Source organism: Caretta caretta, chromosome 2, assembly GCF_965140235.1.
Source record: "Caretta caretta isolate rCarCar2 chromosome 2, rCarCar1.hap1, whole genome shotgun sequence".
NCBI classification, from domain to species: domain Eukaryota; kingdom Metazoa; phylum Chordata; order Testudines; family Cheloniidae; genus Caretta; species Caretta caretta.
In genome coordinates this window covers 241,700,952-241,718,507 of record NC_134207.1, presented here as the reverse complement: position 1 = coordinate 241,718,507, position 17,556 = coordinate 241,700,952, and the positions used below count along the sequence as shown (strand labels likewise).

The following is a 17,556-nucleotide window of genomic DNA, read 5'->3' as shown; positions in this document are numbered from 1 at the left end:
AAATTGTTTTATAGTACAGTGGAACATGAGTATTGGAGACCCATTGTGAATTAATGACTTTTTGTGCATTAGTGAACAATGGCCGAATGCTGATGTCCTTATTTCTGCCTAAATCAAATGGAGTTTTGTATGAGGAAGGTGAGCAGGATTTGGCCCTGAGTGAACAAACGCTATAAAAAATCATGGCTATATGAGAATCACAGAAGTGTATGAGCAATGAGAGGCTGTCAAAGTGATCGATATAGAAGTAAATTGCAAAAATACATGATGTGATTTATTTACATATCGATCACATTGACAGTTGTAAATTAGCTGTGAGATTATGGGCTGCACCTCTCTGAGGCACAGCATAGAACTTGTAGCCCAGGCAGAAGATGGGAAAGTAGCCAAAAACTCAACCTGAGCTGTTCAGGCCCTGGAGAGCCCCTTCTCCCCACAATGTAACTTAGCCTTTGGTGGGCTGTCTCAGTTATGGTAGCCACCCCACGCTGCCCTTTGGACCTCAGTGCTGCCTGGAATCTCCAAAACACTGTGTGCTGTAGCCCCAGCATGTCTTTTCTCCCCCTGAGCTCCAACCTTGGCACACACCCTATGCCGGGATTTGAAAGGGGGTCCTTGAGAGACAGCCTTGTGGCTGTCTCCACAGTTTCTGCACCAGGGGAATTCTCCTTCACCTGGATTCTGAGCTTTTAAGGCCCCATTATTTTGGGAAGCCAGACTCATGATTTTTGGATGCTTGGGATTGATGATGAAAGTAGCTGTAGAGTTGTCTAGCAGCACTATGACAGGTAGAGAGCAGGGTGGGCTGGGTAAACCCTCCAAGATACAAAATGAGTTACGAGAGACCAGTCAATCTAGACAGAAGGCTCTGATGAAGGAAAGACTGGCGGACACTGACTGCAGGAGCCAGAAAGTGATCCTAGTTTGGGTTGTGCTTGATTTTTTTTAATGGTATTTGTTTTTTCTATTGTTGCTAATAAACTGGGATTTGGGCTAGTATCCTTGAGTTCTTGTAGTTCTTAGGCTCTGAGCTCTGGGATTCCAATTATCCTGTGTCACAGGTACCACAAGTAAATTTACAACAGTAAATTTCATACTGTTGACTATCAGTTAGTCATGGTGCAATACTTATGATGTAATGGAATTTGCAACTCTTCTATTAGTTTTCCTCTTGCTCTGTCCTTCTGTTTATCTAAAGCAGAGCTGTGTGGGTAACAAACAAAAATCTACTGATGCTGGCAAACCTCTCACTCCTCAGGGGAAAATAATTCTCAGTTATACAGGTAGTTTGACCCACTAATTATCCATCAAATAATGGGGAGACGTGAGGGTAAGAGTTGCAAGTGCTAACAAACCTCCCAGAATGCTCAGCACTTCTCTTTATGGGGAACACCCATAACCACCTTCACAGCTCTTCTGTAACATGAATCAGTTAAGCATAAATTCTGTTTGCTTTGTTATCTTTCAAACAATCAGAGAATAACTTATAAAATACATATACATTACGGTGAATACGAACAGTCCCCCTCTCTCTCTCACACATGTAAACAATTCTGATTTGGAGACTGAAATCCAACCAAAATTTAATTGTGCCAATTCTTCACTTTTTTCCCATGTAACTCTACAGATGGTACTCTTGGTTTGCAGAGATATTTGAGCCCTTGCTGACCAAAACATTAGTGATCAGCCAATAGGAACAAAGCACAATGGGTCTCAGAATATATATATCTATGAGATGTGCTAATCTAAATTACCCGTGTCTGGTCACTCAACACTTGGTTCAAAGGGTCAAGTGGCAGAATTCTTGGGTTCAGAAGCTTTTGTATTTGTGTGTATGAGTCTGTGGGAAGAAGATTTTAAAGTAAAAGTAAAGAGATCCTGCTGCCTTAATAACAGGAAAATCTTCTGAAGCTGTGAGTAGCTTGGTACGGTAGCTGACTTCAGCAGCAGGCAATGCTTTATAGCAGTCTGCCTTTACCTTCAATAGGAAGACATGCTAGGGTGCATTTCAGGGGCCAATGACATATTCAGAAGAGGAAAAACAGAGATAAGCAGAGCACTGTAATCTCCTGTCTGAAGCTGAGAATGACGAATTCTCCAGAAGCCGTGTTTTGTAGTTGATTACATTTCTCATTGCCCACTGCTCTTTTTTATAGGTGCTGTCTGGCTTTTTTCCTGAAGCCGTAACTCACACTTTCCAAAAAGAGAATGAGTTTCTTGAAACTCCTGTATGAATTCTTGGAGGAATTCTATATTCTCTCATCATTCTGATGAGAATTTTTCCCAGACTTTTTTTACTGAACCATAAAATTAGGACTGTCTAATAGCAGCATGTTCAGCCACTGACTTGGTGGGGAAGGCGAATGAGAGGTCTGTGCATTGCTACTGAGCAACAGAGAACCCACCCAGCCCTTCTAAGCCACAAAGAGCTTTGCTGACTGCAGTGTGAAATCTTTAACTACAGTGGAAATGGGAGAGCCCAGACAAACTTGGAGAGTAAAAAATAGGATGTTACGGGTATATTTACTGGACCTTGAGCACCTCCAAGCCAATATCCAAGTGCTACCCATGTAGGGCAGAGCTTTCCTACTTGCACTCATGCATTAACACCCTGTTTTTTCACTTAAAGCTTCAGGTAGCATTTAGCTCCATATTTATACTGACATGTCTGTGCTGTTAACGCTGCAGGACTATAACATTACAAGAAATGTTTGCCACACCACTGGCAGCAATGAATTCCCGACTGGGAGATCCAAATTTGCAAACTCAGTATTCTGGGCGCTGAGCCAAGACCGTCTGGGTGCACTGCTGAGGTGACACATTCAGTCTCCTAAGAGGGATGCCAACATACCAGCTGCATCCCTGGCACACCATTTTCTACTGACAAACTTATGGAGTGGAACTGTTACCAACTCCAGAGGGAGACGCAAGCTGCTTTCTTAGCTTCTTTGGCAGCAACAACGTTTTCAAGTTGTGACTGTGCATTCTCCTATTTACAAGGACTGTTGTTTGTGATACACTTTGCTCTCTGTTTGGTGGTATTTTGAAAAAGTGCTAAAATGACAGAATCACTTCAGTTTCCAAATATAAACCACTGTAATCCAGAGTAATTTGATCTCCATAAGCAAAATACCATACCCAAATGTACAGCCGCTCATCTGTAAAATGTAGCTTCCACTGTGGAAAAATCTAAATCCATTTGTTAGAATAAGACTTGTATTTGCCAAGCGGAAGTCAATATACTTATTGTGTAGGTCTGATCTCTAACTTTCCATCTCTAACTTGCCATCTGACCCTCACAGCTAGGTGTCTCTAATGGCCATTATTACTTTCCTAAAGTACAAGAGAGAAATCTGCCACCTAAAAACCCTCTGGTTTTCAGCAGGTCTGGATCACCCAATGCAGCTTGCACATAAATTGCAAAATCCACTAGAATCCAGCCAATTAGTATCAAAATTGTGTCACATACAGATGAAGATCAGCCAGACTACAGAGAATGAACATTGTAAATTACCATTCACTTTCTCTCATTCTGAGCTAAAGTGGAAGAGTGCAGATAAGCTATTGCATAGAGGAAGACACAAAGAGAAAGAGAGAAGATTTCATCTGAGTATCTTTTGCAGTGCATGTCAGGGGGGGAACTGGTACATAGTGTGTAGTGTTATCTCTGGCTGCATACAAGAGCCTTAGTAAAACTCTGAAAAATAATTTATATATACCTGCAATGGAAAAATATACTGTTTGTGCCCTCTGTTTGCTTCTTCATGATTTACAAAAAAGGCAAGAAATGCTTTATATAATTTAAATAAATATCCATGGGTGGGGTTCTTGATTTTACTTAGGAAATTCAGATATACTGAAGTCTAAGCTATAGTCTAACTGAAGTCTAATACTGTAGTCTAAGCTGGAAGGTTCTATGACAGACTAATGAAATGATGACAGAGAAAAGCCTTGTGATCAGCCTGTTTAAAATGCTCTCTCTCTTTTTCTTTCTCGTTAACCGTGTAACTTTGATGTTTATTGAACATTTTGGAGAAAGGATGTCTTTGTTAAAGATTCAACACCCTGAACTGTTCCATTAGATGTAAAAACTGATCATATGAATCCTCTGACACATCCCATAAGTTTTCTAGGAAGATTAAAGTTGAAATTAATGAAATATTTCTAAAGGCATAAAACAAAAAGAAAAAACCCTTCTTTTAAAACCCCCACAACCCTCAGACCTTTTACTAAATCATAAAGAGATTTTTTAAAAAGTGCACAAGCCCAATTAAAAAAAAATAACAAAATCTTTACAAGTCACCTTTTACACATGAAACATCTGTAAAAGTATCTCAAAAGGAAACATTTCCTCTTTGTATTTCCATTACTTTGAAATGGGACAGTGAAACTTACTGGCTGAGCAACTGCTACTAGAAACTTCAGGTGTACCTAAAGAAATGCAAAAAGAAAAGGAGTACCTGTGGCACCTTAGAGACTAAAAGAAATGCAATTATCACAATATTTCACATAGGTTAATGCTTACAGTTCCATCAGTGTCAGCTTTATTTTTTACTGGATATATACCAAAGCTGGCATACAATTTTAACTGATGTGGGAATATCATTTTTAATTTAAAGAGCCTTAAGCTGGCCATTTTAACTAGTGATATCATCTTTGCAGTTATCTCATGGGACTTCATGTAAACATAAGTCATGTGCCCAAGGCAGTTTGGATCAGGGTTATTAAAAGTGACTTTGGTCATCATGAAGACATTTTTTTCTTTGACTCTAAAATTATCAGATAAAGTTTATATTACTGCTTTTTTTAGCCATTTCTGGTATATTAATATGTCTCAGAACATTTCAATGCACATAATAGAAGAATAAAAGGCTAAAGCAAATTAACTGCATCATTTTAATGTCAATTGTTGTAAGATATGAAACTTAAATGAAATTGTCTGGCTAGCAGCAACTCGATAAATAAAAAGGCAATATGGATGAGACAAAAAAATACACCACCTTAGGCACACAAAAGCTTTCCAATGTCTCAGCCTCTTTATTATTAGAAATGGGCCCAAAAAAATATGTGCATACAGAACACCACCACATTTTAGGAAAGGTTGAATCTGGTTCTGTAAGTGGCAGCTGTTCTCTGTCTCTACCAGGGGCTGACACAAATCTCCAGAATCATCCACCAATGAGCCTTTGAAATCCTTGGATCTGGGCCAAGTCCTGCAGCTCAAGGCTGTTCTTGATTATTCTTCTCTTTATAAGGCTCAGGCTTGCCTGTTGCTGAGCCCCTTTAACTCCACTGAAGTCAGCCTTGCAGAATCAGGTCCTTGAAGATGACAAATCTAGTTTAGAGGACTGAGAAACTTTGTAGCACCACTATTGTCCCCAGACAAACATTTGCTATTAATCATTATTGTACACTGATAATGTATGCAGGAATCAAGCAGATATACAGAGGATGAGAACCTAGTCCAAAGAGTTCAGTGATCATATACTATATGAATATGAATGTTATAACAATACATTCATTTAAACCAACTCAATTCAAATATCTAAACAAGAATATGTTAAAAAAACACTTTTGTCTGAAGGAAATCAAGTGTTATAATTAAAGTGTGGATTGTAAGATTTGCTCAGTTTCTGTCCAACTGACATGGAAAATGACAGATTTTCTGCCAGTGGTCTGGAACATAGTGGAGTTTTCAGCTAAATCAAATGTTTAGGGATTCATTTATTATTCTGTGGCCATATATTTAGAGGGTAGTGTACAGAAATCAAAGTATTGTTCATAGAGAGCGCCAGCCAAAGAGACATTTTGAATTCATAACAGAACTTCACAGTTTGAAAAGAATGCTATGCATTATGTATTGATAACACCACCATAGACAAAGGAACACAATTTAATAATACAGAATTGTGCTCATGAGATTTCCTTTTTTTTTTTTTTTTTTGTTAATTGGTTACTTAAGCTGACATTGTCTGCAAGCATAATGGATGCCATTCTTCCTAATAGTTCCATGTTGCCAGATGATGTCTACAGACATGATGTAGTCCATTTTAATTATTTCATTTTGCTTACATCTCTCAGCATAATGCAGTTTCCAAGCAGGCTAGCATTTTTCTTGATTATCTATGTTGTATAGCGATGGTTTCTAAATTAATTAAATCTCTTTCTTTCCTGGAAGTTAAAAGTTTCTTTCTTCCATTTATCCATCAGGTATGATTACGTTGAAGTGATTGATGGAGATAATGCAAATGGCCGCGTATGGGGAAAGTACTGTGGAAAAATTGCTCCCGCTCCTCTGGTGTCTTCAGGACCATTTCTCTTCATTAAATTTGTCTCTGATTATGAAACTCATGGAGCAGGATTTTCCATCCGCTATGAAGTTTTCAAAAGAGGTGAGTAAACTATTCATTATTATGTAGCTCATAGACCATGGTGTTTGTTTTGTTTTCATGGAAACATTGATCATAGTTCTTGAGGACAAAAGGAAGGCTATGTCTTTTGAAAAAACAAAAATTTGGTTGTAGATTAAAGTTTTATTGCTAGTGTCATCCACACACTTAGAGCAGGTTGTCAGCTGGTGTAAATTGTCATTTCTCCAGTGCATGAGCTCCAGTTAAGGATCTTCACCTCTAAATCCAATCTGATAGCCTTCAGCGGCATGTTTTCTACAAAGTTGTTTATTTAGATTTTTTTTTAGTTGTTGATTTTCTTTCTTTGTGTTGACTGTCATCCTATGATGTATAACGTTTCCACCTTATCACACTGTAACCTTTGCAGTCCCTTGCTTATTTGGTTAGTGCTTTGCTCTGCATTCCCAAAAGATATCCATGGGCTCAGAATGGACCTAGCTACACATGGCCAGCAGATGATGGAAGGATCAGAATAGTGTCACTTTCAGCATTTGTTTTTTGGAGGCAGGGGAAAGAGGCAGTTCACACTGCTTTCAAGCACATCCTGGTGGCTGACTATATAAGAACTTCAGTAAAGGCTGCCAAGCATGGGCAGCTGTATGTACAGAAGAAAACATCTGGGAGAGAAACTACCCAGGATTAATAGGCTCAGCAAAAGGCCCCCACTCTGATCAGCTCATTTGCTGAGTCACAGGCTGTAGGATGGTGAGATCATTTTTGGCATACACCTTAGCTGTAGTTGGATGGAGATAGATAAATCACACATTAAGAAGCCAGGAAGCCCCAGACCAAAACTGGATAATAAAGGCATAAATACACAAATAGTGTTACTTTGTAGGAAACAAGGTTGTCTTTGACAACATAAGTATTTGGGGCTAGATTTTCAAAGTTCCCAAAGCTCAGAATTTCAAGTGCTCAATGCCCTTAAGTGAGACCCACATTTTCAAAAAGAGCTCTCATTTATGCACCTAAGTCAGGGACACATTTTTAAATGTGCTTAGCACCCAGGAGCTCCTATTGTGGCTCCAATGGCCAGATTTTCAAAAGAATTCAGCACCGAATGTGCTGAGCTCTTCTGAAAACCTGGCCACTTATTCTGGTGCCAGAATGGGAGCTGACCTACTCTGAAAATCTGTCCCTTAGATTTTTAGTGCTTGCCCCCTTCCTCTCTTTAAAAAGAGTTAAAATGCAAGTGCAAGAAAAAGCAACTGCAAAAATGACCTGTGAAACAAGCTGTTTTTGAAAGTGAACATTTTCAGATAGACACCTTTTTCATAATAGTCTAGTGACAACACAGTACACTAACAAGAATATTGCATTTATTTCCCCATGTGATCATTTAAATCTCACACTGATATGCATTAGCTGTGTTAAGGTAACATTACAAATAACATTTTATATACACAGAAGTCAGGACACTCAAAATTATGGCTCCCAAAGCAACTTTAACTCTGGTTGATGCTACATATACCTAATATTAAAGCACAAAAGTTATCACCATCTACAGAGGTGGAAAATATTACATATGTGCTAAAGGTATGAGTTACTGTTGCTGTGGGAATATGGATGTTGAATTTCCTGACTTTTGCACATTTAGTATCTCCCAGATAATGTTAAATTACTGTATATATTAAATGCATAATCTACATATTGAGTAAGTAAATAAATAAATACAATGCCAAATAAAGCCGATCAGTATATTCTATTATATAGATACTTACTAACATGGCCAACTTGACCTTATTACTCAGGCACCTGCCATAAGACATTCTTCTCAGCTCCACAGACATGAAAGGAAATTCCAGATAAAAGATCCAGACCCCAACAAATATAGCATAAATGTCATATGTGGTGCCAAGCTTCACTGCAATACACGTGGGGATAGCCATGAACAATACTTTGCTGTGCGCCTCTGAGGGCATCCCCCAGCTCATTAAAGTTATGTTACCCCACCTCTATAACACAGTTAGGGCTAATTTTGAAGGTGGTATTGCGCGGGCTCTATAATCAGGGACCTGCTACTCAAATCCTAAACAGAGAGACTTACCCTCAGCAGCAGCAGCCACAGAGAAGATTCAGACACACCCCGTGCTTGGAGTCTAAGATTTTATATATGACAGGAGGATGAGCAAGGGAGTGATGTTGGGGAAGGAGGTGTTGCCCAATAGCCAGGATCTCAAACTAAGGCTTGGCCTGCACTAGAAAATTAGGTTGGTTTAACTACATCATTCAGGGGTGTGAAAATCCAGACCCCTGAAGAGCATAGTTAAGCCAACCTAATTTCCCATGTACACAGCGCTAGGTTGATGGAAGAATTGTTCCATCAACCTAACTACTGTCTCTCAGGGAGGTGGATTACCTATGCCACTGGGACTCCCCGCGCCTCCCTGCCGGCCTAGGTAGTGCATCTCCACTGAAGCGCTACGGCTACAGCTGTGCTGCTGTAGCATGTTAACTGTAGACAAGCCCTAAGAAGCCAGCTGAGAGCTCTGAAATGAAGCTCTCAGCCAGGAAGGACAGGGGATCATCATGCTAAAGGACATTCCCTTCCCAGGGCTGGGCAAATGACGTGCAAGTGGGTAGCAGAGACGTCTGGTATCCTCTCTCCCTCTCTCTTTCTCTCCCTCTCTCTCACACACACACAATCACATGCACAACCTCCCCAACTCAGAACTGGCTATTCATTGGATGCCTCTGACAAAGCCCCTTATCCCTTCCTCCTCCCGCCCCCTCTCCCATATTCCCCCAGTGTGTCACTTCATGGAGTCCACTACAGCCTCAAAGCTGGTTTAACTCCTGTAGTCCCTGCGCAGGGAAAATAGAGGATCAGGATCTATGGAGGGCATATTGATGAGGGGTCTCATTTGAATGAACTTTGTGCCCTTGTAGCATGTTGGTTTGAACATGCTCAAAATGAGTCAGGGTACTGCTGAAACACAGGTGTGAGGGTAAGGGCCTACCTAACACTCCTTCATCTTGCAGGTCAGGATCTGGCTCCTTATTTTTAATACCACAATAATGACAATGACTTACATTTGATATAGCACCTTTCATTTAGATTCTCGGGGGGTCATAAAGCACTTTACAGAACAAAGGCATACACAAAAAATATGGCAGCGTAATGCATCACCTGTCAGCTGAAGAGTAGCAACTATTTAACAGCAACCACAGCACTACACAACAGTGTATGAGAGGGAGTGAAGATGAATACTCTATACCATTGAAACTGGAGGGGGAATTTTAATTTTTGGTAAAATGTAATTTCCCAGACTGGAATTGGCCATGCCACTGGGGCTTCAATATCAGCATTCTTCCAAAATGTGTCATGACCCTTTTTAAAGGCCACAGGTGTTCAGGACCTGAAATTAATATCTAATATTTGTGTCTAATTAAGGACTGAAATAGCTGAGCTAACCCTCCAGATCTACCTATCTCCTAAATGTTGAGTTTACTCGCAGGGTTGCCAAATCAATGTGAAATTGTATGTTTTGCATCATTTTCAAAAGCACCACTTCTTATGATGTGATGGGTATTCATATACATATGTATGCAACAAGCCAGATTGTTTACAGTAAACAACTTAGGTTAAGGACTGGAAATTCTCAAAGGTTCCCTTACTGAGTTTGCTGACGACATTCTCCAAGGGAGTAGAGCATCCTCATGTGGATGAAACTGGGGGTTCAGCACCCAAAATCTGCACACTCCTCAGTTGTCATACAGCATTGATATTAGGTGACTTCTATGATGTGACCAGGGCTATCCACATGCATTTGTGTTGGCTGTTTGTTGCCTGTGGTCCTTACCTGGCTTCATGGCAAAACAGCTCCATCTGGCTTCTGCTACCAGACTCCCGAGAAAGCCGCTGTCCCCACCTTCCCCTATCCCAATCTCCATTAAATGCGGGGGCAGGGAAGCGGCTATGTTCGTGTAAACCATGCTCACTCAATGTTGTGCTCTGTCCCCCTCTAGTGATGGCTAGGCCACTTAGAGATTGATAAGCCTAAAAGAGAACTGGCTGTTTTAATACCAACAGTTGAGGCTCATGCACTAAGATCCAGATGTCTCATGTTTGGTCTCGATTGCCCACAACTCATCCAGGGGTACCAGCAGTACATTAATATGGTGAGAAAGTTGTGTAGGCAGTGCCTGAATCCCACTCTCAACACACCTGCGGAGCTGGAATCCTGTGGAAGGGTTTCTATGGGATATGAGGAATGGAGAAATATGGCCTGCCAGCAAGAGACCAGATAAGGATTTTGTCCCCTACATTTATGAAGGCAGATGCAGTGATCTGGCCTTTTATATTCACCCCATTGTCATGCTTTGCTCAACCAACAACAGTTTTTGGAACACCAAATTAAGCCAAGACTGGTACTTTGGGGAAGGTTAATGTGTCAACATTGATATTAGGTGACTTCTAGCAACACTGCCCGTAATCACACAGTTTATCATGCCTTCACTAACAGCAACACTTTACTGGTGCACCTGTGTCAACACCACTCAGAATGAGTCACTCACCCTTGGTACATGTACGAATTACCTTTCACATTTAGTTTGTCAAAGAGGCATAGGTCACATCTGGCAGAGTTACTGAGTCACTGCTCTAGGAATCTGAAACCACTACTCCCTCTACTGAATTCACTCACTCGCTTTTGTAAAACATTCTATTTCACCAATAAAAGGCTGTCAACCTTAAGATTTAAAGATTTAAGCTTGAAGGGGCTATAATTATTTCTCTGGGGCTCTGTTGAGATTTCTGCAGCTTACTCTTTCATTGTTCCCACATGACTTCGTATTTGTCATAATTTTTTTTCTAGAGCTGGCACAAGTTTTCATATTGCTCTGCACAGATTGAAAATTGGAGATCACACAATAAATGTGAATTACATTTTAATACCTGACTATCAATAATAGGAACAAGCTGGCTGGATGATTAATACAGTGATTAAAATGAGGTGTTTCATTGAAAAGCCACTTTGCTGTTAGAAAGACAAAATGACCTAATTTGTTTTCTAGTTAACCAGCTTGCTTTGTAAGATAGTGCTAAGTTAAGTATTTTTCTTCGTCACACAGGACCTGAATGTTCCAGAAACTTTACTTCACCAAGTGGAGTGATAAAATCTCCAGGATTCCCTGAAAAATATCCCAATAGCCTTGAATGCACATACATTGTCTTTGCACCAAAGATGTCAGAGATTATACTAGAATTTGAAAGCTTCGAACTAGAACCTGATTCAAATCCTCCTGGCGGAGTGTTCTGTCGGTATGACCGATTGGAAATCTGGGATGGATTCCCCGAGGGTAAGAGAAAAATGAGCTGCAGTATATGGAATCATTACTCCACAGTGAGCTCCAGAAGGCGCATTGTCATATTTTCAAATATTGTATTACAGAGGGTCTTCATTTGAGTGAAACAAAATGAGTTGAATTTAAGGGGTGGGAAAATACACTTTAATTGCACACAATACAGCACATAACTAGCACAATACAGTGTGCATGGTGTTTTACAAACTGTCCTAATGTCAAATAATTGGTTTAGGGTCATATTCTGCCCTCAAATACAACATGAGGAATAATGGTCTCAAGTTGCAGTGAGGGAGGTTTAGGTTGGATATTAGGAAAAACTTTTTCATGAAGGAGGGTGGTGAAGCACTGGAATGCGTTACCTAGGGAGATGGTGGAATCTCCTTCCTGAGAAGTTTTTAAGGTCAGGCTTGACAAAACCCTGGCTGGGATGATTTAGTTGGGGATTGGTCCTGCTTTGTGCAGGGGGTTGGACTAGATGACCTCCTGAGGTCCCTTCCAACCCTGATATTCTATGATTCTATGCAACTCCCATTAATTTCACCAAAGGCAGAACTGGGCCTTCTATGCTAAAATAATTTAGACACTTATTGTGCACCCAAACTTTGAGCACTAATTCAGAGGGTACATGAGTATTATATGATGATACCCTGCAGTTTGCTGCTGCTGTTGCCTTGAGTTTACTGGAGTTTAACATCAAGTTTCCCTTAGGTTGAGCACTTCCCCTTAGGGTGCACACATCAGAACTTGACAGTCCTTAGGAATCATACAAGCAGTAATGTGCAACCAACTGTTCTTGATGCCTTTTACAAGCTTTTTTGTGTGTGCCATAAGCATCTAAAGAGAAGCATTTTTCAGTTGTCCTTTTGCCTCTGTATTTTCTAACTTAAAGCCAAATACACCAGCATGGAACTTGTCTCACTGTATAATGCAGTAACAAGAGCTATTGCCCAAAAATTTTCTATTGGTGTGATACCCTGCTTTGAAGGATGTTTTCTCTGAGTTTATGAACAGTAGCAAGTAGGTGTTTGACAAACCATTAATACTGTACAGTAATAACATTTTGTGTTAATGGAAACATTTCACATTTGAAACCCACTTTAGTAACAAGTTTAAGGATGTGTGGTTCTCCAGACAGATCTATTTTTCACCACAACTGGGTTTACACATTTGGGAAACAGTGCTATTTTCATAAAAGCTTTTGTTCCCGCTACAGCAAATGTATCTGTTTTTTAATGTGTGTTTGTATATTTCCTCTTGGTTTTGGGTGTAATAGGTTTATCACGGTTCTCTTAAACACTTTCCAGTAAATATCAAGGGAAGAGTCAAAAGAGTAGCTGACAGACTATTCAATATTTAATTCCTTAGTTGGGAAAACAGAATTGTAACAATATTATAACAATGTCTGGAACAGTTAATAATAGGCTTATTTGCATATAGCCCAAATCTTTCCAGTCTAAATTCCTGTAGAATTTTAATTTAAACTGACATGCAAAAAGAAGATCCAATCAACCAACTTATATGAAATATTTTCAGAAAGAAACACATTATTATTAGTGTCAAGGGGTTTTCAAAGTGATAATTTTCTGGTTGAAGAAAATGATTGAGCCAAACTGAAGAACAATTAACAACAAGTGTTATCAGCCTTCCAGTTTACCCATGGTTCAAAATGTCTCCTCACATACATTCGGTTGAGGGCTGTGATAGTTTTAGGAACTTATTTGAAACATCATTCATAGACGGATGATTCTTCAGCCAGCAGAGTTTATCCTCCTTTCTTTCACAAAATATGTATAAAGGCTGAAGCTATTCTTGCTATTAAAATTATTATTTATGATTTATTTGTACTGCAGTACATTTTAGAAACCCTGGTAAGATCCCATTGTTCCAGGCTGTGTACAATTGTGTGGTAACAAAGCAATCTCTGCCTCCAAATGTCTAGGTAAATGACAAGACTCTGCAGACAGATGAGAACAAACGCACAAGGGTCGATTTATGTGGTATTTTAACATAGGTATTATCTGAAAAAGGTGTTTGGGAAAACATAGTAATTACAGTTGTATGCACCTAACCCAAGCCCTTCAGCAACATATGTATGGTTTGTTTTGCATATGATAGCAAAGGTTTTAAAGTGGGTTAAGATACGTTTTTAATGGAAATTTATGGGGCAGTTTTGTGGGAAATATTATGGGAAATATGTGTAGCTGCAGCCATAGTTACAGGTTTAAGTAGACAGCTGCCTAGGACATGATGCATAAGAGGACATCAGACTAGAACTGGGACAGTTTATGGCACTAGAGCTGGGTGGGAACTGGATTTTCCATTTTGCAGGAAATTCCGGGATTATATTTTCCCCCCCACTTTGAAAGGGAACAATTTGAAATTTCCCATCAAATAAAATTTCAAAAGAAAATTTGTTTTGGGTCAATCAAAACATTTGGATAAAATCCCAGTGATTCACTATAATATCAGTGTAGTACAGTATAGTATAAAAAAGTATGCCATCATAAAGAATTGAAATGAAAAATTGTTTCAAAATAGAAAATTGAAATGATCTATTCTAAAAAGATCAAACAGAACATTTTGACCATATCAGAATGCTCTATTCCGATTTTTTTTTCAAAATAAAGTGTCATCAAAATTGACATGCCTGTGAAACATTTCACTTTTGATGAATTGGTATTTTCCAGTGGAACAACCTTCTGTTGGAAAATTTCTGACCAGCTTTAATGCTCACTCTTAAACAAGCTAGTCTCAAAGTGGAGTTTCAGACCAGCTGCACTTCTATACCCCTCCAGCAGCTTGATCCTGGCAGATGATGAGCATTCTGCAGGTGCTGATCTGACCTCAATCCTGCAAAGCAATTAAGCATGTGCTTATCTTTAAGCATGGGAGTGACTTCACTGACTTCAAAGGGATTTCACTGGGGAAGCTTATGTGTTTACATTTAAGCATGAGTTGTAAGTGCCTTGCTGGGAACAAAGCCAGAATGCTTAGCACCCTGCAGGATAGCACTGTTTCTGCAGAACTGTGTGTGGTGGGCATCTTTTGGTCTCAGGTGCTCCTCTCTTTAACACAGCAGCAGTGGGTGCAAACTATTCTGGAGAATATCTGGAAACTAAAGTCAACCCTTGCAAATGACTGAGCAGACTCAGGGCCATCTTTTTGAAGGAGGAAGTGACCCAGGGCACTGAGTGGGTTAGTGTGAGCAGGGGAGCTAAAGAGCAGTGAGTCAGTATGTGATTTTGTGTTGGTGTCTTTGCCTACGGCACAAATGTACCTAAGCCAAACCCTGCCTAAGAGCAATCAATTGATGACTTCTAACAAAAACAGTTCCCTCAACACCATGAAGAGCTGAGGGCATGAACTGCACATATTCATCATGCACATTTTTTTTGAAGCTTTATGGATTGTCTTCTAGAAGCTCAAAAGCAATTTAAAGAAGTTTGCATATGTTTCGAGAACCACAGGCTAAGCATTACAGCTCTGGTCAATACCACACATGTGTGCCCTAAATTATAGAACTAAAAACACTTTGCTATCATTCACATCAGTGCAAATGAAGGATGCCATTAATCTAGCTGCCTTTTTGTTGTTGTTATTGTGGTTACTCTCTATATTGGTGATAACCTTTTAAGGAATAGTATGAAACAACTTATATTTGACTATTGCATGTGCTAGGACAGGTGTTCCTTTTTCAAATACTATTAAGCACCCTAAACACTAAATTATATGTAAATGTTTAGACAATAAAAAACCCGACTATCCTGTGAAATACTTTATATTAGGCTGTCAAGTGATTTAAAAAAATTAATTATGATTAATTGTGCGATTAATCATGCTGTTAAACAATAATAGAATACCATTTATTTAAATATTTTTGGATGTTTTCTACATTTTCAAATATATTTATTTCAATTACAACACAGAATACAAAGTGTACAGTGCTCACTTTGTATTTATTTTTATTACAAATATTTGCACTGTAAAAAATAAAAGAAATAGTATTTTTCAATTCACCTCATACAAGTACTGTAGTGCAATCTCTATCATAACAGTTGTAGAATTATGTATAAAAATAACTTCATTCAAAAATAAAACAATATAAAACTTTAGAGCCTACAAGTGCACTCAGTCCTACTTCTTGTTCAGCCAATTGCTCACACAAATAAGTTTGTTTACATCTGCAGAAGATAATGCTGCCTGCTTCTTGTTTACAATGTCACCTGAAAGTGACAACAGACATTCACTTGGTACTGTTGTAGCCAGTGTTGCAAGATATTTATGTGCCAGATGTGCTAAAGATTCATATGTCTCTTCATGCTTTAACCACCATTCCAGAGGACATGCGTCCATGCTGATGACAGATTCTGCTCAATAACAACCCAAAGCAGTGCAGACTGTTCCATGTGCATTTTCATCATCTGAGTCAGATGCCACCAGCAGAAAGTTGATTTTCTGTTTTGGTGGTTCAGGTTCTGTAGTATCCGCATCAGAGTGTTGCTATTTTAAGATATCTGAAAGCATGCTCCACACCTCCTCCTGCTCAGATTTTGGAAGGCACTTCACATTCTTAAACCTTGGGTTGAGTGCTGTAGCTATCTTTAGAAATCTCACATTTGTACCTTCTTAAAACAAACAGCATGTGCTGGGTCATCATCCGAGGCTGCTATAACATGAAATATATGGCAGAATGCAGTTAAAACAGAGCAGGAGTCATACAATTCACCCCCATGGAGTTCAGTCACAAATTTAATTAACACATTTTTTTACCAAGCGTACTCAACATAGAAGTATGTCCTCTGGAATGGTGGCCAAAGCATGAAGGGGCATATGAATGTTTAGCATATCTGGCATGTAAATACCTTGCAATGTTGGCTATAAAAGTGCTATGGGAATGCCTGTTCTCACTTTCAGGTGACATTGTAAATAAGACGTGGTCAGCATTATCTCCTGTAAATGTAAACAAACTTGTTCGTCCTAGCGAACAGCTGAACAAGAAGTAGAACTGAGTTGACTTGTAGGTGTTAAAGTTTTACATTGTTTTGTTTTTGAGTGCAGTTATATAACAAAAAAAAATCTGTATTTGTAAGCTGCACTTTCATAATAAAGAGATTGCACTACAATACTTGTATGAGGAGAATTTAAAAATACTACTTTTATCATTTTTACAGTGCAAATATTTGTAATAAAAAATAAATATAAAGTGAGCACTATATACTTTGTATTCTGTGTTGTAATTAAAATCAATATATTTGAAAATGTAGAAAAACATCCAAAAATATGTAATAAATTTCAATTGGTATTTTATTGTTTAACTGCGATTAAAACTGCCATTAACTGCAATTAATTTTTTTTAATCACGATTAATTTTTTGAGTTAATCACATGAATTAACTGCGATTAATTGACAGCCCTACTTTATATGCCATACAGTATACTTTAAAAAACAGATTTTAATGTTCTTTAAGGTGGCTAATTAATTTACACTTTAAAATAGTATTTTAAGATGGCTATCACTGACACATTTTTCCAGTGGATTTAAGCAAGATATGAATTTGGCCTCTTGGGCCAATGTGAAAGGCAACCATAAAGTATGCAACATTGAGATGAGCCTGATGGCCTCAGGGGAAAATAGTTCAGCTCAACATCTCTTCTGTGGCTTCATCTGTACAGAGGGAAAAAGGAAGCACAACTAGGAATAGACATTCTAGTGAGTGTGTTAAACCACTAGGCATGCACTGTGAATGCTGAACCCCTGACATGTACATACTCAGAACATCTAGATTTAAATTGGACTGGGCAGAACTAGTGTCTGCATTTTAGGATGGTTCTGCAAAATA

The 17,556-nt window shown here is 38.9% G+C and overlaps 1 protein-coding gene across 4 annotated transcripts in view; it reads left to right on the top strand.

The window, feature by feature from the left end:
- NRP1 (neuropilin 1) overlaps positions 1 to 17,556 on the top strand; it is a 142,584-nt gene that overhangs the window by 50,862 nt on the left and 74,166 nt on the right. For all 4 annotated transcript variants that reach the window (XM_048837726.2, XM_048837725.2, XM_048837723.2 and 1 more), the window contains exons 4-5: positions 6,211 to 6,392; positions 11,484 to 11,711. In XM_048837726.2, the coding sequence (XP_048693683.1) occupies positions 6,211 to 6,392; positions 11,484 to 11,711 (410 nt within the window). The remainder of the gene's footprint in view (positions 1 to 6,210; positions 6,393 to 11,483; positions 11,712 to 17,556) is intronic.